General features: G+C 44.1%; 1 protein-coding gene across 2 annotated transcripts in view; it reads right to left on the bottom strand.

Moving 5' to 3' along the window:
• Nucleotides 1-24,329, bottom strand: part of epha4b (eph receptor A4b) — a 74,009-nt gene that overhangs the window by 10,746 nt on the left and 38,934 nt on the right. For both annotated transcript variants that reach the window (XM_073491242.1, XM_073491243.1), the window contains exons 9-12: nucleotides 23,690-23,798; nucleotides 7,674-7,741; nucleotides 6,931-7,056; nucleotides 6,481-6,666 (exon numbers count right to left, since the gene is read on the bottom strand). In XM_073491242.1, the coding sequence (XP_073347343.1) occupies nucleotides 6,481-6,666; nucleotides 6,931-7,056; nucleotides 7,674-7,741; nucleotides 23,690-23,798 (489 nt within the window). The remainder of the gene's footprint in view (nucleotides 1-6,480; nucleotides 6,667-6,930; nucleotides 7,057-7,673; nucleotides 7,742-23,689; nucleotides 23,799-24,329) is intronic.

Here is a 24,329-nt window from a genome sequence, read left to right as displayed (position 1 = left end):
CAGGTGGAGTGTGTTATGGAATGGATCAGTGAGAGAGTTTGCTCTTTTTTACAGCTCTTCATTAAGTGAAAGTACAAAGTGTTGTCTCTGCTCTCCCCAGGACAAACTCATTTATAGCCCCTTCCTGTACACATTCGCTGGTTTGCCATTATCTCCATTACAACAGGGCTGCAGGCTTCAAGGCGTTTCTTTAACTGTTGACACGCTTGAGTCATCGACGTTTAAAAGCAGCACCCTCTTTAGCACTGTGTACTATAACACTGTGCAACGTTGCTGGTAGCCGGCTTCTTTTCATCATTGATTTTTTCAGGCTTTGTCACGATGTTGCTTGGCATCCATCACTTGTTGCAGTACTCAAGATTGAACTTTCCGAAGGTCTCGTCTCGAAATCCACTGCATTTTTTCTCGGCCTTGACTCGGTCTCTAAGAATTTATATTAAGACCAGTCAAGGCCACAACTGCAGAGATATCACTGAATCATTTCATACACGCATAAAATTCACCTCTGCAATGCTTTCTGATTATATTTTTGTCTTGTACACTTACATGTACACATGATCATAAAAGAGGTGAATGAAGAATTTTCATTTGTCTCCTCTGGTGTTTTTATATGAATGTGGATCTGTGCCTGGTTTGCATGTTTCGTATTTATATGTAGGTGTGTCATGCAGTGTGGGGCTCGCACTGGCCTTGGTCTCAATCCCTCTGAGTCTTGGTCTTGTCTTGGTTCGTTACGCTCTGGTCTCGGTCATGACTTGGTATTGGTTTAGGTGGTCTTGGCTACAACACTGCTTATTGCTTGAAAAACAAGAGATGGGGTAACGAAATGGATCTAACAGAGGAGGCTACCATTCGGCCCTGAATGATGATCAAGTCCATCTGACATCGCCGCAACCTGCTTGTAGGCTGTTGGGCATGCTTTGACCCAACTCTTGCGATCGGTAAATTGACTTGCATTTACACTTTAGCACTTTTTTCAAACCAAAGTGCTTGTCACACTCACCCATTCATTCAAACACTAATGGCCACGTGATATTTCTATGCTCGGCCATTTGACAACGATAAAACAGCAATCAACCCAAGGATACTTCGACGTGCAGCCGCAGATCGAACCACCGACCTTCAGATTTGTGGATGACAATCTCTAGGGTCCATCTTGAAGGCGACTTGGCAGAACTCTACGTGTTTAAACTGGTAAAGTAAGCACAAATCAACGCGGTTTGACCAAAAGAGCCAATGGAAAAGGCTTGTTAGGCGTCGCATGTGTGTCTGTGTGTGTATGAAAGTGATAGAGATAACCTATATACAGTATATGTGGTAAATCACATTATGAGAGGCTGTTTTTCTGTGTTGGTGTAAGTGTAAGCGAAAGTGATAGAGTCTATATACATCTGGACAATTACATTATGAGTGGTTATCTGTGTGTGTGTGAGCTAGCGGGCCGCATTACCGCATTATTGAATGAGACGGGCCGAGCTACAAACGAGAAAATGAAATAACTGCTGTATTGATTAATGTTAAGGGTCCGAACTAAGTGATACAATGCTTTTAACACAGGACAGATCTCTGTTCTGGGAAGCTCCATGTGAGGCTGCAGGGGTGTGGAGAAACAGAGAGACAGAAACTCAATAACCTTATCTCCACTCCTCTCTTCACTTCTCCTCCCCTCTCTTCGCTTTCTCATCTCCTCTCATTTCCTCACGTTTGTCTCCTCGCCATCTCTCTCCTCTCCCGTCTGCCCGCCCCTCTTTCCCTCAAATCTCTTCGCACATCTTTCCCCCCTCTTGTTGCCCTCATTTGTTCACGAGCCCCATCTTCTCTCATTTCCTCGCTCTTGTATCCTATCTCATCCATCCGCACCTCCACCCCCTCCGTCCCGCCACCGTCACCTTTTCTCTACGGTCCCCTCCCGTTTCTCTTCGTTCTCATTTGTCTCCGCGGTCCAATCTCTAGATCTGCACACATATTTAAAAAAAACCTGAATAATTTCAAACAGTCTGACAGGAAACATTGAAACACGTATTGTTTGGCGCACAAAGACGCACAGTTAGAACTAATCACTAGTTTCTTCAAACAGAAGACGGGTGGGGAACACGTGGTTTTAATGGCACCTTTGTAGAGCTGGATTTTTTTATTTTTTTTTTATGTGTGTGTGGGTGTGTATGTGTGTGTGTGTGTGAGATGTGGGCAGATGAGATGGAGCTCGGTAATTGAGGGTTTTCCAAATGAGCCGATTGTTGCAGCGATTGTAAAACACATAAAGGACGGATGGATAAAATGAGGGACGTGGGAGATGAAGGGAAGATAAGGAGATGGAGGTGGGGGAGTTGGAGATTGAGCGAGGGAGGGGCAGATTACTGCACTTTCCTGATGTGTAGAGAGGCAGATAGAGAAAAGAATGATCTTTTTTCTCTCCCCCCCGCCTCTTTTTCTGCATGTGGCGCTCTAATTAGCATGACAATAGCAACAATCAGGTGACAGACAGCAGAGTAGGTTATTAGAGTGGCACACGGCAGGGGCTGAGGGCTTATGAGGTTTTAAGTGGAGAGGACACACACGCACATGCATGCATGCACACACACAGACACACACACAAGAATGAAAAAGGAAATTGCAGACAGCCAAAATAGGCCCCCATGCACATTCCTAATGCAAAATACAACTGTGCAAAATAAACATAAATACCACTACAACCATCACCGCTACCACAACTACCGCTATTACGACTAATAATACTTTAGACTGTGTGATTAAGACTACAGTTGCACTTTTTCTGCAACATCAACAAGAACAAGAACACCTACTATTGCTAGGATTACTGCTTCCTATACTCGTCACTACAGTGTAGAGCTGAAAGTCCATAATTAAGTACTTTGATAATCCCACCGCATGAAAGGACCACCACAGACTTTACATTATACTGATCTGAATCTATCCACACACTTGGTAATAGAGTTGAGATGAAGTTTTAAGCATTTTTAAAGCAAAAAAAATGACAGAAAACGTGTGAATTGTGAAAAAATGCAAAATATTACGAGGTTCATTTGGAAAGGTTCAAGTGCATTAGTGGTTTTGCCTCCTTCTATAATCTGTATAACTACACACACTGCATTTGGACACGTACAGACATAATTTGAACACCCTGTTTCTTACGTCCACATCTACTGTACTTCTACTGTCAACACCTCGACCACCTCTACCACAGCAGATCTGTGACAACACCAATTACTCCTCGTACTCCTCCAACCAACATAACTCCTCCAACTGCTGATTCTACAGCTCCGTACACCTACACAAACCAATCCAACACACCTGAGCCCAGAGCAGTCAGGGTCAGCCCGCCTGATTAGACTGAGGGCGGTGTGAAGGGACCAGCTGGTGCTTCAGAAAAAGGGCCTGAAGGAATTATTGACCCATCTCAACTCTCACCCCTCGCATCGCACATACCCACCCTGGGCTGTGACCTGTGAAATTACTGCTCCGCTAGTGAGATTTGTTTCTGAGGGGCTCTATCAGCTTCTCAATGTGCCGTGAAGACAGGTGAGAAGAGAGACACAAAGAGACGCCATGAAAAAAACCGACACGCACAAACATGTTTTTATATTCACGAGCGCGGCAAAGTACAGAGCACCTTTTTTATGTTTAAGGTGCTTGTCAGTAGCTCTTTCGCTGTCAACTCCGCTATTGTCCTCTGTCGCAGAATTATTTCAAGGATTTGGCAGCAATTCCTGAAATTATTCTGGTATTTCAAAATCAGATGTGTATGTGTGGCAGCGGGAAGAAAGTGCCGCAATTACACGTCTGTCTGTCAGAATGATAAAAAAAAAAAACAACAACAACACACATTCAAATTTAGTTGGTTGCTTCTGTGCTTCTACAAACCACCTCAATCCTGCTAACCAAAGGTCACAGCTAATAACACGCATTATTTAGAAAATAAGCGAGAGAGAGAGAGAGAGAGAAAGTAAAGAGAAAGAATGACAGAGGGACCGAATAAGAAATGCAGCAGGGTCTCATTCCTAATATGCAAGCTGCTGAATATTCATGAGGCCAAAAAACACATCCAATTAACTTTATAAATTATTAATATTCATGATAAAAGCCTATGCATATGCATTTGCTCTTTTATTGTCGGACTAAGTGCCACTGAGCACCAGTGTGTGATGGACTGACGATCTTTGTGTGTGCGTGTGTGAGACAGGGTGGGAGGGATGGAGGGTGAGGGTGGGGGGAGGGTGGTGGTGGTGGTGGGGGTGTTATTTGTCTGCCTGAATGTTTACAATTCTGTTTCTTTTCTTGCGGCTGTCTGCCTCTTCCCTTCGCTTGTCTTCAGATCTCTAACAAACGTCTGCGTAACAAGGTGTCTAGACCAGAAGAGGAGCGGAGCAGCGGTGCCGAGAAACATGGAACAGGAGACATTTAACTGGATAATTGCAAAAGAACAGTTTACGCACAAAAACGTACACAATAAAACTGCTGAACAAAAAGGAAAAAGGGCTCATTTCTGTCCACTACACTCACTTTGTTGGCTGCCATCCCAATGAGCAGAACGCATTTCATTTCACCGTCGGAAGCGCTAGACTCAGGCACCGCTGCACTGCACGATCAACACAAATACTTCTATAACGACAACACCTGTATTGAGCGATCGCCTATTCTGACAGTTAAAGTAAAACATCACAGAATGGGTGGGAGGTGAGAGAGAGCTGTCTTCTTAAATTTACTGCCACACAGCCCCCCGACGGGCCGAACATAACAGCTTTGCAGAAGCTCTGTTTTTCAGATTTTTCAACTATAAAAAAATACACCACGTGCACAACATGACGCATTGTCAGATTAGCAGAGATCAGACTTAATTTATTCCAGTAGAGTCCGAATGAAACTGGATGACAGGACGCCCGCCATAAATTCATTTCTTTCTCTTTTTTTGGCTTCATTGGGAAAAAAGGAAACGATTAATCTTTTTCGCACACTGGAAGGTTTTTAAGAGCAAGAGCCCTGAAAAACCTAATGGTCGAAACATGACTGCTTTTTCATGATTTAGCCACTGAAATAAAGGCTCCTTTTTCCTTCCCTTGTTTGTTACATTTTCTTATAATTGCACTGCCAGGATTGCCTTTTTTGTTTTGGAGAAATAATGTTGGTCACACGGCATAAAAAGAGTCGAATTTGGATGAGGAAACAGCAGAAAACACCTCACATTTTACATTTAACTGATCTGAATATATTGTTCCAGGACTGTTATGTTGTAGAGCTGAAAATAATTTCTTCAGTTTAAGTGTTTTCTTAAGCAAAAAAAAGGATAAAATTCTCTAGTGTGAGATTTTTTTGGCTTTTCTTTGTCTTGTATGGTAGCAAACCAAACATCTTTGGGTTATAGACTGTTGGTCAGGCAAACAAACTTCACCTTTTTCATTGTTTTCAGATGATTGAATTAGTAGTTGCAGCCCTACTGCATTGCCTAATGTATCTCATAAATGTGTTGTGCAGTAGAGCATGCCTCGCTTCAGTTTTGAGCGAATAAGCAACAGCAGGCCTTGAGAGTAACTGGATACATGTGAGAAAAACAACTGAACTGGAGGCCTGCATTGCCTCTTCTGATGTTAATGATGACTTCGATGTAATATCTAACATTATCTTTTGAGCATGTAAGACATTTCCCATTGTTGGACCATTTAATGAGATCTAAGCTACCCAAACAAAGTTTACCATTTTGCTCAAGATAACTGCATAAAGGTTAAGTGTCATAAAGACAGGGATAGGCTTTCCGTCTGTGTTGTTTCAGAGTTTCCCTCCAATTCTGTCAAGCAAAGAGCTCCATGGGATTGTGTGTAAGGAAAAAATACAGCAAAACTACAGAGCAAATTGTGCCTGTGACCTTAGTGTAGTCAGAAACGGAGATACAACGATGTGTTTTCAAATGTACGAGGCTCAGTGTCGATGTATTCTGAGGTTGACTGAGGGGAGAAAAAGAGAGAGAGAGTACCAGAGAGACAGGAGAGGAGACTGGGATTGACTGAGGGAGGGAAGGAGAAAAAAGCGATTGAACGAGGAGATTAGATGGATACTGACTGAGAGAGAAAGCAGGACAGGGAGATAGTGATATGAGACGAGGGGGATATAGGGACAGAGAGAGAGCGAGGCCCCGCGATAACAAATCAGCCATCTTGTTGAACCAGGCCTGTGTCTATGAACACACACACACACGCTCTAATTGCCTAACACAATCATGTGAGGCAAACAAGTGGCCGCTTGAGAGGTGGACAGTCGCTGCTCACATGCACGGCGACATGCGTCATCAACGCGTTCCCATGGAAACTGAGCTTTTATCTGATCCAGGGTCAGCTCCTATTTACATCAGCGGCGGCTCTGCTGTGCCTCACACAGGTGTGTGACAGAGGAAAGAGGGGACACAAACAACCGAACACGTCATCCGCCCACACACGCCGGGCAAAGTCAAGTACTTGTCCAACAACTCACATCTTGTGACGACGCCCTCCAGCCTGATGATGTTCGGATGGTCGAACTGTCCCATGATGGAGGCCTCGGACAGGAAGTCCCGCCTCTGCTTGTCGGAGTACCCCGCCTTCAGACTCTTGATGGCCACGTAGATCTCCCTCTTTCCCTGAACGCGCAGTCGACCACTGCACACCTCCCCAAACTCTCCTACAAACACAGACGAGAGGCATGAGAGCTTGTGAACAGATTATTATCTAATATTGACTAGATTTATTGTTATATAATCCAAATTATGTAATTATACCTGCTCTACTGTGCCAGAGATAAGAAAAATTGTCCATGCAGGCGAACATGACTCAAAGGACTCCATACAAATCAGCCATAGTTAAGTAATTTGAATTAAATCAAGTTAGATTTAGTGTTCCTTCTGAGTTGTTAATATAGTCCACTACTGTTTTACTGCCAACTCACCAGCTCCGATGACTCTTTCGATGCGAATATTGGAAGCATCGATCTCTTTGGCAAAGTCCCTGACAGCCTGGTTGGGGTCCTCGTAGGTGTGAGGATGGATGTAGGTCCTGCTGCCTGGAAGCTTGACTGGATGAGTAGAAAGGTGGAAGAATGGGAAGAGATAAATGAAAAAAGACAGATGCTAAATGTTGCAAGTTGTATGGGAATGCATTTATTTTGAAAAGTTAGTAGTGGATCACTCTACATTTTCATTAGTGTGAACACGTGTTGAAATGGGAGCCCGAGCGTGGGTTGACATTACGATTTATTACATAATTGAACACATAACTACGTTGTTTGCGACGGTGTTAAAATGACTCATTTTAACAGGAACCCATAAGGAGCTTCACTCTGCCAGCAAACAAAATTTGTGCAAGAACGTGTGAAACAATGTGGTTTATTTAGGTTGGAGACTTGTTTACTGCTGCATGCCGCTCTGCAACTCTGTTTCAGCTCTTGTGATACTTTTGAAGGTATTCAAAGTTTGACTTTTGTTTGTGAACAAACAACCTTTTCAGGGTGTTGTCACTTTGGAGCGCTTTTGTTCCTGGATTTTTAAACTGTCTTCAAATTGATAAAATATTCATCTTTCTTTGTTTATGATAGGTGAAGTTTCAGTGCACCACATGGGGACAAAATAACCCTTTCCATTCATGCATCAAGCGGACATACAAACATACGTGTGCATGTTTTTGTGTTTTTACCTCGGCCATGTTGGAACTGCATCTTCTCTTCGTCAGGGTCCTGTTTGGCTTTAATATATCCACAGTGCCTGAAAAACAAATGAACAGATGGATTAAAAACCACACAGAAACTAGTTGTACGTACCAAATGACAGCACTCGATGAGGTCTGTCTACTGCCGAAAAGGCACATGTGATATACTAAATTCAGACAAAGTAGTTTTTCTGTGTTGGCTCTCCTGGTTCTCACCCCTCATATGATCCCGTATATATACCAGTATACAAAGCACTGACTGTTTTTTCCACCCAAATGGCTTTACAGCACATCTATGGAGGATAACATACCCTTAAGTGTGTATCCTACGTTACACATGCGCACAGCCGATAGCTGTGTCTGTACGAACAACCAGATATTTCCTTTGGTCTCCACACCCCCACTCCTCTGTGTCAGACGAGCCTGGAGGGGAAAAAATCATCCTATTCCCCTTTGTCTCTGCTTCTACCTGTCAATTCCACACTTCCTCTAAGCTGTTGTGCCTGAGGTTGTGTGAATGAGGGAGTGGATGAGTGTGTGTGTGTGTGTGTGTGTGTGTGTGTGTGTGTGTGTGTGTGTGTGTGTGTGTGTGTGTGTGTGTGTGTGTGTGTGTGTGTGTGCCATAGATGTCCCTATAGAGGCAGATCCATGCATAAAGCACTCCCCTCTTTATGGAGCCCTTTGGCCGTTAACCAGTGCTTTCAGTATTATCATGGGTCGAGCACACAAACACAAACAATCCATGCCCTTTCTTCTCTCACCACCCCCTCCAGTGCACACATGCACACACCCCGCGGCGTGGGTCAGTCCAACGATCAAGACAGAGTATTGACAAATTGATCAGCTCAATCCTGCCTTCCAGCTGTGCGGAAGTGTTAAACTTATTCTGTTTTACAGACCTCACAGGGGGAAGCTGCTAGCAGGATGTTGGCAGTAGGGCTCGGCGATACGGCCTTAAATTAATATCGCGATATTCATAGGATATATTGTGATACATGATATGTGTCTTGATATTTTAAAATCTCCTCAAAAACAATAACTTTTAAGTTCCCGTTGAGTCAAAATTGTTGTTTTAGTGTTGCGTTCAGTGTCACATACAGTGCAGCTCGCTCCATGTCTCACCTGCACGCCAGTATCAGGCCCAATGATGGCAGAAAAGCTGTTTTGAAGGTATTTTTAATGGTATTTCAGAGTTCTTAACTTCCTGGAAAATCATTAAAAATGTTGATGACTCATCCTGCACTTGGGGACGTGTATTAATTTAGCGTCTCCAGAGGAGCGTGTTGAAAGTGACCGGACCTCACCAATTCCTGTACAAAAACACATCTTTATTCAGAGGTTCGGGTGAAACTGGGTCATGTTTTTATGGAGAAAATGTTTTTCTGCTGCTCTGCCTCGAGCAACTCTGGACAGATAGCTTTACTTTTTGCTAAAGTAACTGTCAACAAATGTACTGATAACCAGCAGCTTCTCAATGAACACCTTCAGACCGGAGCGGCCTCTGAGAACGACGACGGAGGACAATTAGAGGAGCGAGGTGATTCATAGAGTTTCCAGGGAGACAGATACAGGTAGCTTTGTTGCTAAAGCAAGCGCTCACTGCTGCTAAATGTAGTTAGCTGCTGATAGCTCGGTAAGCCGTTCTTGCTGACTCATCCCGGGTTGCCAGGTTCCAAACCACTTCAGCACTGTATTCCCTGATCCGACTGTGTTCGCTCTGGGTTGCCAGTCCGAGCAGGCGTAACATACATTCGGCACGATTGGCGGCTGCCTGTTTTTACAGGAAACATGTAACTATGCCTAAGCAACAAGCGTTATATCGGCTGTTTCATGGGGATTTTAACAAAATATTAACAGAATGAGATTTTTTGATAATCACCAGTAATATGGATATAATGACCAAGTGGGTAAAGGAAGTATAAGAACAACTAGAGCAGTCAAATGACATCACTTTACTGTAATGCAGCCTTTAAAACTAGGAGAAGACAACAACACTTGTGCCAATGAAGATATAACCAACATCTAAGATGATATATATAGTCTCATATCAGGGTAAAGATATAATCAGCCCTTGTTTGGAGTGTCATGTTTTGTCAGCATATTATCTTTCCACTTTGTTGAGCTTCAGTGTTTAACAGCCCCGACCGCCCATAACACCGACTCTGAGATTTACTGCACTTTTAAATTCGGCACAAACATTTTTAGGACAAAAACCATAAAACGTAAAAGCAGTTTCATAAAACAAAGTACAGAGGACAACGTAATAACTAGCCGCTCCCCTTTCGCTCCTCTTATTCCAGCGTCGTACAGGTACAAGCAGCTACCAGTCGGTATGTCTGTCCGTCTCGAAGATGAATTGATTCGGGCTCGGAGCCAAGAGTAACTGGGAATGGGCAGCACAGACTGTACGTGATTTAGGGCGGCAGTGCAGAGTGCAGGGACAACAGGAGGTGAAAAAAAAGGGGAGAGTGGAAGAAACAGCAAGCAGAGATTTAATAAAGACAAGAGAGAGAAGAAGTTAGACAAAACTAATAATAAAAGTGAGAGGAAAAACAGAAAGAGAGTGTAGTGTTAGAATGAGAGAGAAAGGTGGGGTCCCACTAGGCTCTGTAAATCTCACTCATTTGGTGTTTAATCCATGTGTTGATTTTACACAGCTGAACGCACGGCGAGCACCCAGACATCAATAGGCCATCTTGGGAATACACAGACACACACACACACACACACGAGGGTAGAGACCGGTTGCTGGTGTTTGGGGATAAAGAGGAGGGGGCATAATGTGGAGCTGGGCCCCACCTGGTTATCAGCTGTGCTCAAGCCAGTCAAACACCAAGGGACGATCATTACCCCCTTGACACACACTCTCACACACACACAGCGCTTTGGGGCATGTGTTTAGAACATATGGGGAATAGGGACATGGGTCACACCTCTGCTCCGACTGCGATAATCCCGTGGGGGGGCACACACACACACACACACACACACACACACACACACATGCACGTTCTGCAAAACACCAAAACCCACGTTGGAAACACTTCTCCATCACTGCTGGATGTGTATCTGTGTTAGCGCCTGTGTCGCCACGGGTGCATGGCTGCATATGTGTGTGTGTCTGATGGGAAATGAACACATTTCCATAGTAATTACAGAGCGACTCATTTCTCCTCTTCAGTTAGAAGTGTCATGAATCATTAGCGCTGCAGTCTTAAACATGGCACCGAACCTGACATGGCTGTGGCTTTTGTTCCCCCCCCCCACCCCCGACAGCTGTGTCTGTGCGAGCGAGTGTGTGTCTGAGAAAGATATTTTATTTAAAACCTGCGACTAAATGCAGCTGACCTGTAACTCATCTATTAACGGCTCTGGAACTGGACTCAGGAGGACAATGTGGAAGCCATTTTCCCCGATGCCAGGGATGTCTTTCTTACATTTTATATTCGCTTTTCACATTCGCAGATGGAAACATGAGGCAGCAATACAAAAACAACACAACAGAGCAAATAGCGGTCATAGGGTAATCACACATTTATATGTATTATTCTCATTTCCACTTCTGTTTAGAAAAATTTCGTCAGGGTTGCTCAAACTTTTTCCCTCAGAGAGCCAAAACTGAAAGTTAATGGTGGATAACGGGCAAGGACCAAACACCTATCCTCCTCTTCTGTATCGTTCAGATGCAAAATGGTAATTTATGAACCCTGAAAGGCAAAAATTCTGAAAAACAAAACAATTCTGGTGATCCATTTTTAAGTCTGATCTAAATTGTTTTCTGTCCTGTGTTTATAACTTGAGAACAGATGAAAAAGTGTTTTGCCATTTTCCTAACTCTTCCATTTTACTAGGAAACCAATTTCCCTTAATTGGCTGGAAAAAACAGCAAAACACAGTGATTTATATTTTCATATTTTAAAAATGTATTTGACCACTTTTTTCATCAAACCTAATGGTGGGTCAGCTCTGGGCAGCCTTGATCTAGATGCTCCACTTTTCCTGCTACCTACCAAAAATATATTTATTTTGACTCACCGACCTCTTTAGTCCTCTTTCTTTGTGTAATCACTTCAATGTTTACAACATACGTTATAGAACAGACGTCGGGAATCAACGCTGTTTCCTAAAGAAATCTGTTCATTAACAACTAATGTGCATTACTGTTAGCAACTATACTTTGTGGGAAACAATGCTGCCAAGATTACAGTATGTGTTCAGCTAACATTAAATGTCTTTAAATGTTGCCAACACAAAATGTGTAAAAAAGACTCACTGTCACTACAATATCCAAAAATGACACAACTGTCACCTGAAGCGTTCACATTTGAATGGTTATGTTTAGAGCTCTCGGTTTAGGTTTGAAAGGGTTTTATTCAGAAAAGTCAGGCCTGACTTACTGTAGAGATTTAACCAGAACATCTTTTCTTTAACCTTTTAACTGACTGAGCAAAACATATCCAAAAGATGTCAGTTCACCGTCTTTGTTGAAAGTTTGAAAGACGTCTAGAATGAAAGTTTCTGTGACGTCTTTTAAACGTTCACTGTTGATTTCAGTGTGTCATCCTTACAGAGTTCAAAATGAGAGTCATTTTAGACGTCTCTTCGGCTACAAAGGACAGCCATGAGAGAGCCAAAGAGTTTTTATGACGTCTTTCTTGGACTCGATCACCTCCAGCGTCAGCCTCAGTTGAAGGGGCAGACACTCTGACAGGTGAGCTACCAGGGCGCCTTTTAGCTTCATTGAACAAACATTTTAGATTCTCGACTCTTTTAAGAACTCTTTCCTAAAACATTTTTTGGTTGCTGTGTAAAAGAAAATCAATAAAACAGAATGTGATTATTTGGCTCAGTCGCCCACAAGCAAGCTCACTGTCTTCATTAAATCAGTTTTATTGAATACCATGTTTCCAACCTTGGAGCAATAGCACATACGCAGATAATGGACTTCAGAGAGAAGTAGGAGACATTGTGTGTCCAGCAGTTAAACTTTCATGTATTCATATATTCTGGATTTTAATAAGGGAGAAGGAGTAGGTGCCATTTTGAGGATTTTAATATGGTAATTATACTTTTTTCTCTGCAAAAACCCGGTCAGACTCATATTAGAAATTTTTAAGTATGTCTTAATACATGTGTGGAGGGGATCTTTAAACTGTCATCTTTATTCACGTGTGAATTTTGTTGTGTATTCTGAGCCAGTTTGTTAACCTAACCTTAACAACATGTGGGTTCCTGACAGACCTGCCAACACTCACGATTTTCTGCCCTATTTTTAACCCTTTCTCCCGCTGTGGTCCAAATCGGTAATTTCTCCTGTTAATCTCCAATTGCAAGGTCAAACTGATCAAATCGGTGTTTCTCAGTGTCCGTGTGGGATACACGTCGCGGTATCTGGCAGGCCAACTCAGAGGGGGAGGTGAGCGTGGACAAAAGTGTCTCAAGCCCTTTGTTCCTCCCACTTTGAGAAAGGAAAGGAAGAAATAAGCTTCCAAATTTTACTCCACTTGGTGCCAGACCTTTTCCTTTCTATAATGTAGATCTTAGATGTTGACTTCTGATCACTTTTTATGTACATTTTGTATGATTTTTAAAATCATTTTACTCTCAATTATGGATTTAAAACTGATTAGCAGTAATTTTACTTTCAGATCCTCATATTTATTCTATTACTCTATTAACAGATTCTTTTTTCCTTCCCTGCAGTGTTTTATATAGTTTCTTGTGCATATAAAACATCAGTCCGCACCATCAGAAGCTCCTCTCTCCCACAGAAAACACTGCTCCTGAAACGCCTCATCAGAAGTCTCGCCTTTAACTCCGTGACTTCATGACATCACACTACGTCACTGCATAACACACAGTTTGGCAAATAGGAATACATTTAACACAGCTGCCTTGTTGTTGTTAGCAGTGCTGGGTCAGGCATGTGTGAGCGGACCAATCAGAGGAGACTGGGCGTTCAGGAAGAGGGGCCTTAAAGAGACAGGAGTGTTTTGGACAGAGGGAATACGTTGCTGCATTAAAGCGTGTAAACCTATTCTAGTAGAAATCCAATATAATATTATGAACCTGAAAATGAGCATAGTACGCCTCCTTTAATCAATCCAGGCAGCTACATAAATGTTTCCTCCAATATTTAGGCAAGTAAGTGGTAAATCCATGAGCATATTGTGTCTGAGATACGGTTGTGGAAGTGTTTATATGATTGAGGCCCAACACTACTCAGGTGTTTAACATTTTCCATAAAAACGACTTTCCTTTTGTTCAGTTGCTGGTTGTTTGCTGCACTCTTGAGCTGGAACACACTTCATAATGAGATACAGTAGTGCTCCTGCATTGCCACTATAGCCGCCTCCTCATGCTGCCGTACTGCAGTGTGAAGTTAGCCCTATCTGTCTCCACTGGAGGAATCATTGTTCCATTTAGCTGCCGTCCAACTGCACTATACTTCATTTCATACAGTAAATACACCCCCCCCCCCCCCCCCCCCCCCCCCCTGCATGCTCTCACACACGCACACACACAGAGCTGCACATTCACGCAGATTTAAAGTACACACACCTGCACCAATCACGCAAAAACACACACTTTAATGAACTGCGATATCACTATCACACCCGGGCTCTCACCTTTCTCTCTGCCTCTCTCTGTTCCACTTCAGTGAGGACAACAGGCTATCCCTGTCCTCCAAAGCCACACACTCCACATTTGCATATCAATTTACTTTTTAATATAATACTCTGTCACTCGAGACCCATTTGTCATTCCGCTAGCAAGCTTGCACCTTCATAGAAACTCCATCCATATATTATCGCCGCCGTGGCCCCTCCCCCCGTTTTTCCCCTCTCTCTTCCTTTCACTTGCTGCCCTTTATCTCTTTGGGGTGTTTCATTCTTTCTTGTTTCTGCCTTTAAGTGAAAACATTCCCTTGTCCAATAACCCACATCCTCTTTTTCTCCTTCTCTTTCCATCCATTTATCCACCCCTCCAACAGGCCTCATCCTCCTCTGCTTCTCTTTTTCTTAGTGTTTTTTTTTTTTGATAGAAAGAGTGGACACTAGGAGCTGGAAAGAGTAAAAAAAAAAAGGGAAAGAGAGAGAGAGAGAGGTGGGGAGGGAGATGGAAAAAAGAGAGTGCTGACAGGCAAGAACGCACAATGGGGGTCCAAGCCTGCATACCAACTAACAAGCAATCAGATGGAGGGGAAGAGCGAGGGGAGAAGCGGAGAGGCAGCCATAGGAATAGAAACTTGAAGGTTAACATAAGGGAAGTGGGCAGAGAAAGAGGGGCTGGGGTGGTGGAGGGGGGCATGTTGTGTGCTGCAACAATGGGAGCTGGAGATAAAGAGAAAGGAGACATGTTGGGAGAAGAAAGAGCGCTAAATAGAGAGAGAGTGAGTAAAAAGGGAGGCAACAAAGAGGGCAGGACGCTGGCTACATGTGCAGGAGAGGGGATGGAGACGTCGAGGATCAAGAAGGACGGTGCAACAACAAAGTACAGCACTGTCAGCATGTAAGAGAAAGGATAAGAGAGTTGATCGACAGATTAGGAGTTGATGACAAAGAGAAGAGCATCAGCAGGAAAGAGTGAGAGAGAAAACCAACCACGATAAACTAGAGAAGACGAGACAGGTGGTGGTAACCCAGAAGAAGTGAGGACGGACTTAAAATAAAGCTCAAACAAACCCTAATGTCATGTTCTTTCATTGTTCTTACAGACCACAACAAGGAAGCTAGATTCTGTCCCAGCATGCAGAGACACCTCGCTGCTCCATCACAAGGCCAACACAAGTCTACTTTAAACTGGGAAGAAACCAGAGCACACAGAGGTCAAGGTACAGAAGCTTTAGCCCAGAACAAGGGCTGGGCGATACAGGTCAAAAATCACATCTTGTTAATTTACACTATACACTGTGAATCTCAGTGTTTTCTACAAAGTGGGCTACGTGTTCACTTGTAAGTCAAAGCAGCATTTGAGATGTCACAAGCACTTTTATTAAAACGGACTGTTTTTGAGAATAAACAGCTGCACAACACGTCAATGAAAATAAAAAATAAATAGCAGGGCTGTATGCTGTATGTTTTCTTTTATTATTATAGTTATTTAAGCACAATGCATGGACGGAGAGCGTTATATACGTCTCGTGTATGAAATGTCTGAACTGTCACTGACCTCTGTTTTTATAATTACATCTGTCATCCAGGCGCTGTCTCACCTGCACACCATAGACTTCTACTATCGATTCCCTTCACACGCTAACAAGCGGTTCTGTCTCACCCACACAGCGCGGAGCTGCATCACACAGGTGGGTGCAGAGAGTTTGAGAGAGGTGAGATGCGAACTGGCATGGCTTTACAGAAGAAACAGGTTTTTAAATGCTGTTCTCTCATCCTCCATCCATCCTCTATCTCAATTGAAAAGACATAAATAAACCTGAAAGAGTTGATACCACCCAGCACTAGTGCAAACATTGATATCCTACCTCCAGTCATCAGGGTAGTGAACTCTTTTGCACTTTCTCTGCACATTTCCATATAAGAACACGGTGAGTCCGCCATGTTTTTGTAAAATTTACAACTGTGACATTTTACATTTTTGCTTACGGGAAATAGTGAACAGCCCACCCACGTCTGGCCAATATGGACCTCTGGCTTATAAAACTCTAATTCTTCATGTCTCAATAGGCGCACAAGCCTATTTTGAATCTTGAGTCATGAGATCTAAAGATACAGTAGTTGTATGGAAACAAGTCAAAATGCAGTGTTGACCTGTATCCTGTATGAAAAGCCCGGCGGTGCAATCTTCTCAAAGATCGTCTTAAAGATTTAAGCAAGCCGCCTCCTTCGTCCTGATATTGTCACTATTATGCCAAGTCTTCATTTATCGGTATTTCAGCCTCAAGCTCTGCTGCTGTTTCCATTTCCCCCTCAGTCTAACTCCAGGCTATAAGGAGCGAGAGACAACATCTCCTGCACTGAGTTTGTACTTCCTGCGATAATCAAAAACTGGCGCTCAGTCATCCTGCTGTCGTTTGAGTTCGCCGTGGAATTAAGAGAGTGACCCCCATCAGACACAGATGGGATAAAATGTATTCAAAGCCTGCAGTTCACAAAAGTTCTCTCTTAAAAAAGTGTCTGCCGAGCCACTGAAGTCCCTGTGTGGATCAGAGAGGAAACAAAGTAAAGGTGGAAGCAGAGAAACTGAGCGGGGGAAGAGCGGGAAAACAAAGGGAACACCTGGTGACGGAGAGGAAGAGGGATGCATGGAGGAGATCAAACGAGCGGCAGGACAGGATAAAAAGCGTGAGGCGGAGAAGGAGAGGAGAGTGAGAAGAGTAAATATGGATGTGCGAATAACCTTGAAACAAAGTTGGACAGAAGAGACGGGCCAAGCGCTGACAGAGTTGTGCGTGGACGATGATGTGAATGACAGAAGGCGAGATAAGAGACTGTTTGAGTGAATAACCTTGGACTAATGTTAACCTGAGACGTGAGGAGAGCTAATAAAGTGTGTGTGTGCAGTTCTGAGCTGCCTCGTATCGCCCGGTTTGTTTTACAAGACCGACCACCTTTTATAGGATTAGAGTCCCAGCTGCTGGCCGGAAAAGACGTGGAGTGGAAATTGATACACTCAGAGACAAGGTGGAGTCGGAGGGGATCATTCATTCAGAAAAAAAATACAACGGTGTCTTCCTTTCCTTTCATTTCCTTTCCTTCACACTCCTTCTCTTCCCTCTCCTCTCCTCTCCTCTTTCATTTCCTGTCCCTGCACATTATTTTTCCCACCGCCTAATCAGAATGACTAGAAAAATGAAATCAGTAAATCATTAGTCACCCCTCCAGCATGACACAATGAAATGACACGTCTATCCACCAACCACCCCTCCGATCCCACCTCACACACACACACACACACACCCACACACACACACACCCTGCTGTGGGTATCTGCTCTCATCATTACTTGTGATAATGCTGATTCCATTTAATATCAAGCTATTAAATAAAAAATAATTACTGGGAATGAAATCAATGGATTAAATTCAGTCTCATTATTTCACAGCAAAATTAGGCCTCGTTCAGCGAGCTGAAAAACAAAAGGCTTTCACTGCTCGGCTGCTAATAAACTATGAGTGTAATAAAAGCTGATTGTGGATAATTAATTAAGAGTCAAAACAGCATGACAAAAAACTAAAACTCTGGGTGATGTAGGGAATGAGTAAGATTCCTTCCTCTGGCCGCCTCCCTCTCTTCCTCTCTCTCATCATCATGGCGGTGTCTGGCACCGGCTCAGCATTCTCTGACCACACTGTAAAAAGATTTACTCTGCTCGGGCTAATTATTAGGAAGGGGAAATGATTAGCTGAAGAGTTATGACTAATAAATCTGTCCATGTTTCATTAACACCCTGTTTGGAAACATTTCATTTAGCTCCCGCTCATTAAAGAGAGTGGTAATGAAAGGAGGAGAGGAAAGGAAAGGAAAGGAAAGGAAAGGAAAGGAAAGGGGCTGCAGTAATTGGTGTAATGTAGCAGAATTTTTAACAACCTGGTGAAAAGGTCAAACGAGAGAGGACGGAAAGAAAAACAGGAGCATGTCATCTGTATCATTAAGTGAAGTGTATCTTTATATTTGCTAACAGATTGGTGTGCAACTAATTCCCCTAATGATGTTACTACGCTGACGGGACTTGATTAGGTCACGATCGCTTCCGTGTGTGCGCACGTGTGGCTCCGACAGAGCTCCTCAAATGTGCTATAAACTTTAAAAAACGCAACCAAAACAATTTGTCTGGTGTTTATAGGACATTTGATCAATCCCACTCGAACATCTGCTCATTTGCATAACGCCTGTGTGAAATAGTTTTGCACCTGCGGCAACTGGCTGCTATTATTATTGCTCCGTTCGCGAGCTACTTTCGAGGCATTCTGCAGACAAAGCTGTATTTCGGCTACACCCTACAGCTTAGCAGCATTAATTGAAAGCATCGGCATCCAAGCAACACATACAAATCTGTCTAATGATATTACACACATCGTCGTCGTCGCATCACACACACGCACACGCACGCCTCCCCGTGCTGTTTTGTTTCAGATCGGTGTACACAGGATCTCCAGGCAGCCAAATCATTATTAGTGCTATTATCGAGCAAACAGACCAACACCACCCACAGGGGAGGAATGCATTGGCTGATTTCTACCTCCGAATTCAGCGTTATTACCAATTGGCACCATTTTTTCTGTCTCCGGTTTTTATTATTTTGTGGCGCAAAACCAATTTTATTATTCTTTCCCAAATCTGAGCTTAAAAAAAACAAAAAAAAAAAACCCTCGCAGACTTTTCTTACTTTAAGCCTTTGGTGTTTGTAATTTCAATTTCTCACATCTCCTTTGAAATCCGAACATGTAAGCACACACACGCATTACACTCAATTAGTGTTTTTCAGCTTCTCACAAGCCTCTTTCTCCCACCAACCTCTTAACTCCTCTCAACAGCATGTTTTCATCAGCACACGCTCCCCCTCCTCCTCCTCCTCCTCCTCCTCCTCCTCCTCCTCTCCTCTTTTGTGTCATTAAGTTTTTAAGAATAACCCTGGGCTGCACAACAGATGCTGCGGAGGTAAAAGAGCTTACACGCGCGTCGACAGGACGTGCTATTGTGTTGAAAAGGTAAAGCTGTTACCGCTCTCTAATAGTGAGACTGAGAAGTCTTTCTGCCAGAATCAGCCACGCTACAGTGACATCTCACTTTCCTTTGCGTGCCTCTCTCTCTCGGCCTTTCACTGTTTATTATTCAAAAGTCTCCTCAGAAAAGGTTGTTTTTCTACAAAACTACGCTTGTGGGAACGGTCTTTGGAAAAGGTTTTTCTTTCTTTTTGGCGTGGGTGAAAACTGAACCACCCTGCAAGATGGAAATCAATAGATTTCTGCTTGATCTTGTGCAGTAAATAACAAGAGGGTCTTTCTTTAGGAAATAACTACATCTAATTTTTCACTAGGTATCACATATTAATCACATATTATTATTTTAAGATTTCCCTGAACAGATTGCGGCCCTTCACTCCCTGCTGAATATCTCCAGCGCCGACAACAGATGTACTCAATAAAGGCAGACTTTGAGACACACAGCACATGAGACGCCTTTTAAAAAAAAACCCAAAAGAAACAGGCATCTCATAGATGAAGCAACTTCACGCTGACTTCTCACCGAAACTCCCACATTAAAAACATGAACATCGAAAAACACACGGGAAACTGGCGCGAAACCAAAGCCTGCAGCCATTCGGCGAAGAAGAGGGTTGTAAGGCTGGAGAATCATTAGACTGCAGACAAAACACAGAGAACACGCAACACACACAGATGCTGGGAGGCAGGAGCTGTAACGTGTTTAACAAGGAGTGGGAAGAAAGTGAGGACCGAAGGGAAGAGTGCCTTTTGAGTGAAAGGCCATCTGCTGAATCCATAGCTATGCCAGTCGCTTGCTAGCGTCCCATCGCTCGCACCTGCCAGCCTGCCAAAGCACCCTCAGGAGGACAAAAGCACCAACTTCACACGCAGACACACACACTCGCACACATATACTCGCTGAGCGCTAATGGCACGCACGCAGCAATAACCGGTGTGATTTGTCAGCGCCGTGCTGCGTCTGAGGAGCTTTTCGACGTTTTTTCCATGTTTCCCCTCCTGCGGTAACAATAGCATAACAGCACTTTGTTAAACGAGAACAGGACAGAACAGAATGGCCTGCAAATCAGCCCGTTTATGAGGCATAGCTGCTCAGTAGCCTGCCAGCGAAGGCTGCAGGGAGTGTGAATGTGCCTGTGAGGGTATGTGTGTGAGTGAGAACGACTGAGAGAGAGACTGTGAGCATAGTTTCTTTATAGTTCAGTGATAAAAAAACAGTCTTATCAGGGTGTTTTAAATGTTAGGGCTGTCACAAATACCATTTTTCAAGTTATCCATGGAAGAAGGGTGAATTTATTTTAACCCAAACCATGATTTCCTAAACCGAACCAAGTGTTTTTGTTGCCTAAACACACAAAGAAATGTTGTTGTCTAAACCTAACCAAGAAATGTTGTCATCTAAACATAGCCCAGTATTTATGTTGCAAGCCGCAACAGCTTGTTTGATCGCCTTTGTCGCTTTCTTTTTCTTTTTCCTGCAACGACATTAATTATGATGCTCCAGGAACAACACCAACACGGCGATAGCAGATCGACCACTTTCCTCTATATGTTGCTATTATTGTAATTATGAGTGTAATGACAGGCGAGGACGGGAGGGAGGGGAGACATCAGCCACTGTCCCCGCCTCAAAAGTCTATAGTCAACTTCACGAGCAAGCAAGTGGTGAGCAGCTGCGAGCGCGGAGGCGCCGTACTCGTTGGACCGCATTTGTTCGAGCAGACTTTCTCCCAAGACGGTTTCAACGTGCATGGGTTTTGAGACTACTAACACACCACAGACGAGCTCCGTTTCTCGCTCTCTTTGTCACTCTTTTGCACTTTTATCAGTGCAGCCGACACAACACACAACGTCTCCTCCCTTCAAATACTGGTTCGAAAACATGGACTACCATAGCAACGCTTGACGCTCTGAAGGTCTGAGGTCAGCCCTACAAAATGTGGTCAGGATTGTGGATTCAATAGGTGAACTAGGTGTAAAACAAGACAAAAAAAGCTCTCCAGCGCTTCTTTCCAGTCCAGTGATTATTGTGGAAATGATTTAAACAGCCGACATTTAGGGAGAAAAAGGGGCCTTACAAAATGTCTGGTGGGAAATCATTTCAACCCTGGCTGACTCTCGGTGTCAATTTCAATTCCAATTTAATTTGTCCAACACTGGACGGGTCTCAGCAAATACATCAGATTCTCGATACGTTACGGAGGGGTTTCATCCAAATGTAAATCTCAAGAACGGAACAGGAAATGAAAGCCTGAGAGCCAAAGACGGGGCGCAATGAAGAGAAAAGCAGAAGCGGAGCGAGAGTGCAGGACAGAGTGAAGAGAGAACAGTGAGCGGAGGAGAAATGGACTGATTGATGGATAAGACGGGAGGTTAAATGGATGAAATGGGAAGGTGTAGGCTTCAAGAGAGAAGAGAGACTAATCCTGATTTTTTTAGATTCCTCCCTGTTCCTCCAGAACCTGAAGTATGACACTATTGCACCTTACAGTGCAATCGCCCACCCATCATCTCTCCCGCTCTTCCTCCTCCTCCTGTCTTGTAATCCACCTTTTCATCTTGCACCTCTCCCTTCTTCTTCCTTCTTTCTTTATGCCTCTGGCTCTCCTCCTCCCTCCATCAATCTCCTTTTCTCTCCATCTCTCTCAAGCCTCCGCCTCCTCCTCCTCCTCCTCTCTATCTCTCACACCATCGCAAAATGTAGCTCTCTAGTGGCGCAAACAATATTTCAGATGTATCCCCCTCCTCCACCTCCTCTTCCTCCCGCTGCAGTCTGTCATTCCCACTGCCTATCTGCTCTAATACGTTCTCATTTTATCCTCCACTCGTGTCTCTCCTTTACCTCGCTTCTGTCCATCTCCCTCCCCCCCTCGAGCTCTGTCCCTCCCTCGTCTCCCTTGTTGTGATGCGGCTTTGATCCTCGCCTCATTCCCCGGGTACAAACACACATCACCCCCCCCCGCGCACATACACACATTTTGACAGATGTACAGATGTTGTTTAATAGAAAGCAGTAATCAACACTGCTTCCTCCCAAGCGTCCCTACCTCTAAATGGGAGAAGGATAGACTGAGACAAAATGGGAGAAAGAAGAGGAAGGGAGAGAGACCTGAAATTGATGGCGGAGCATCGACCCTTGTGTAAAACCTAGTTAACACCTCCCCAGCCTGTGAAACCTGATTAGTCAAGTGTGCGCTCGTGTCATCGTGTGCACTTTGTTTAACAGGTTGTTTTGCTTCTTACAGACCTCATAATTCCCGTCTGATTAAAAAAATGTTGATGTGTTGCCATTGGCGTGCTGGTGTGTGTCGCACAGCACAGTCTCCCCTGATTACATCCCTCCTCGTCAATAGTGAATAGAGCACTCAGCCTGATAAGCAATCACCTGAATCAATACTAATGTTTTTAGCGTGTGTACATCAGTGTGTGCGTGTTTGCGTGCGTGCGTGCGTGCGTGCGTGCGTGTGTAGTTCTTAACATGTGGCTAATCTAGTCGGAGCTCATGGAGGATAAACATTTAGTTACAGGGCACGGTAAATCACAGGCTGTCATCCCCTTCTCTCTGTCTCCTCTCCTCTCCTCTCCTCTCCTCTCCTCTCCTCTCCTCTCCTCTCCTCTCCTCTCCTCTCCTCTCCTCTCCTCTCCTCTCCTCTCCTCTCCTCTCCTCTCCTCTCCTCGCAGTTGACCCTTTCTTCTTCCATCCAAAGAGCCCCTCTCCTCGCTCCGATCCTTTCATCTTCTCGCGTCTCGACCGACCGGCATTCTTTTATTTTCCCTTTCTGCCTCTCATCTCCCTTCTCCTCTTTGGCCTTCTTTTGAGACGGAGCATTAACGGCAGCCTAACCTTCAAAGACGGTAATCATAGGGAGTCCGTGCTCTTCACATACAAAATAACACAGCCCTTTAGTTAGGCTTTGGCAGCGGTGTGTAAATGTCAAAGATGGAGGCCCCGCTTTGGCAGACCACCATGTGATCCCCTCACAGGGAGAGGCACGGAGATGTGAAGTGGGAGATGTGTTGCCGAGCCACACTTCACCTCTGTCCCATCTGTGGTTCATATCAAGGGGTGTGTTTTACGACAATTACTAATATAAGGTGTTTTGAGGCCTGCCGACAAGCAGTTTGTAACACGTGCATTGAATGTTACATATGGCGGTTGCTCTTATAATTAAAGTTGGCGTCTGCTTCAAAGACTGAACACTCGCTAGTCATTCCTCCACACAGTGAACACTGTTTATTACATGGTGTCAGAAGTGGGATAACGAGAACTGCCAACGAGGATGGCAAAGCTCACAGTGATCAAGTTTTTTTTGCTCCTTACCTTCCACTGACAACGAAGCAAGTCACCAGGAAGATGAGGAGAACGATCCCACCAGCGATGGACACAGCCAGAATAGTGGACTGGTTAGGGTCCCCGATAGCGAAAACATCTGTATGGGGGAGAGAGAAAAGGGAACACAGTGGATTAATAAACAAAAGCATAGAGGAGGTCGGATAGAAGCTTTCGTAGGGAGAAGAGATGAAGGGAGGCTATGAGTAGAAAAGACAGCAAGGTGAGAGTGGCAGAGGAGAGACGGAGAGAGAATGAAATATGATAGCTATAGAAAGGGAGATAAAAGACAGAGGTTGAAGGAGAGGGGGAAAGAGAGAGCAGCAAACGAGTAAAAGAGAGCGGGAGGAGGTGGATTGAATAGTAAGTAAGGGCCTTGATGAAAAGCGCTCTCTCTCCCCCCTCTCCCTGCATTGTCTATGTATGAGAGTGGACGTGAAAGCCATTCCCATTCGGCCCGCGCTGTCCAAATGGATATGTTAACATCGCACATAACAAGGCTACCGCCGAGAACTTTCTGCAAAGACGCATCGATTTTTACGCCACACCAATCGAGCCATTACTCAAAACAAATACCTCATTTATCAGGCTTAGCTAAGCATGAGCGGGCACGTGTGGCTCTGTGTGTATG

The sequence above is a fragment of the Pagrus major genome, chromosome 21 (assembly GCF_040436345.1).
Source record: "Pagrus major chromosome 21, Pma_NU_1.0".
In the NCBI taxonomy this organism is placed as follows: domain Eukaryota; kingdom Metazoa; phylum Chordata; class Actinopteri; order Spariformes; family Sparidae; genus Pagrus; species Pagrus major.
The sequence above is the reverse complement of the archived record's forward strand: the minus strand, read 5'-3'. Positions and strand labels throughout refer to the sequence as shown.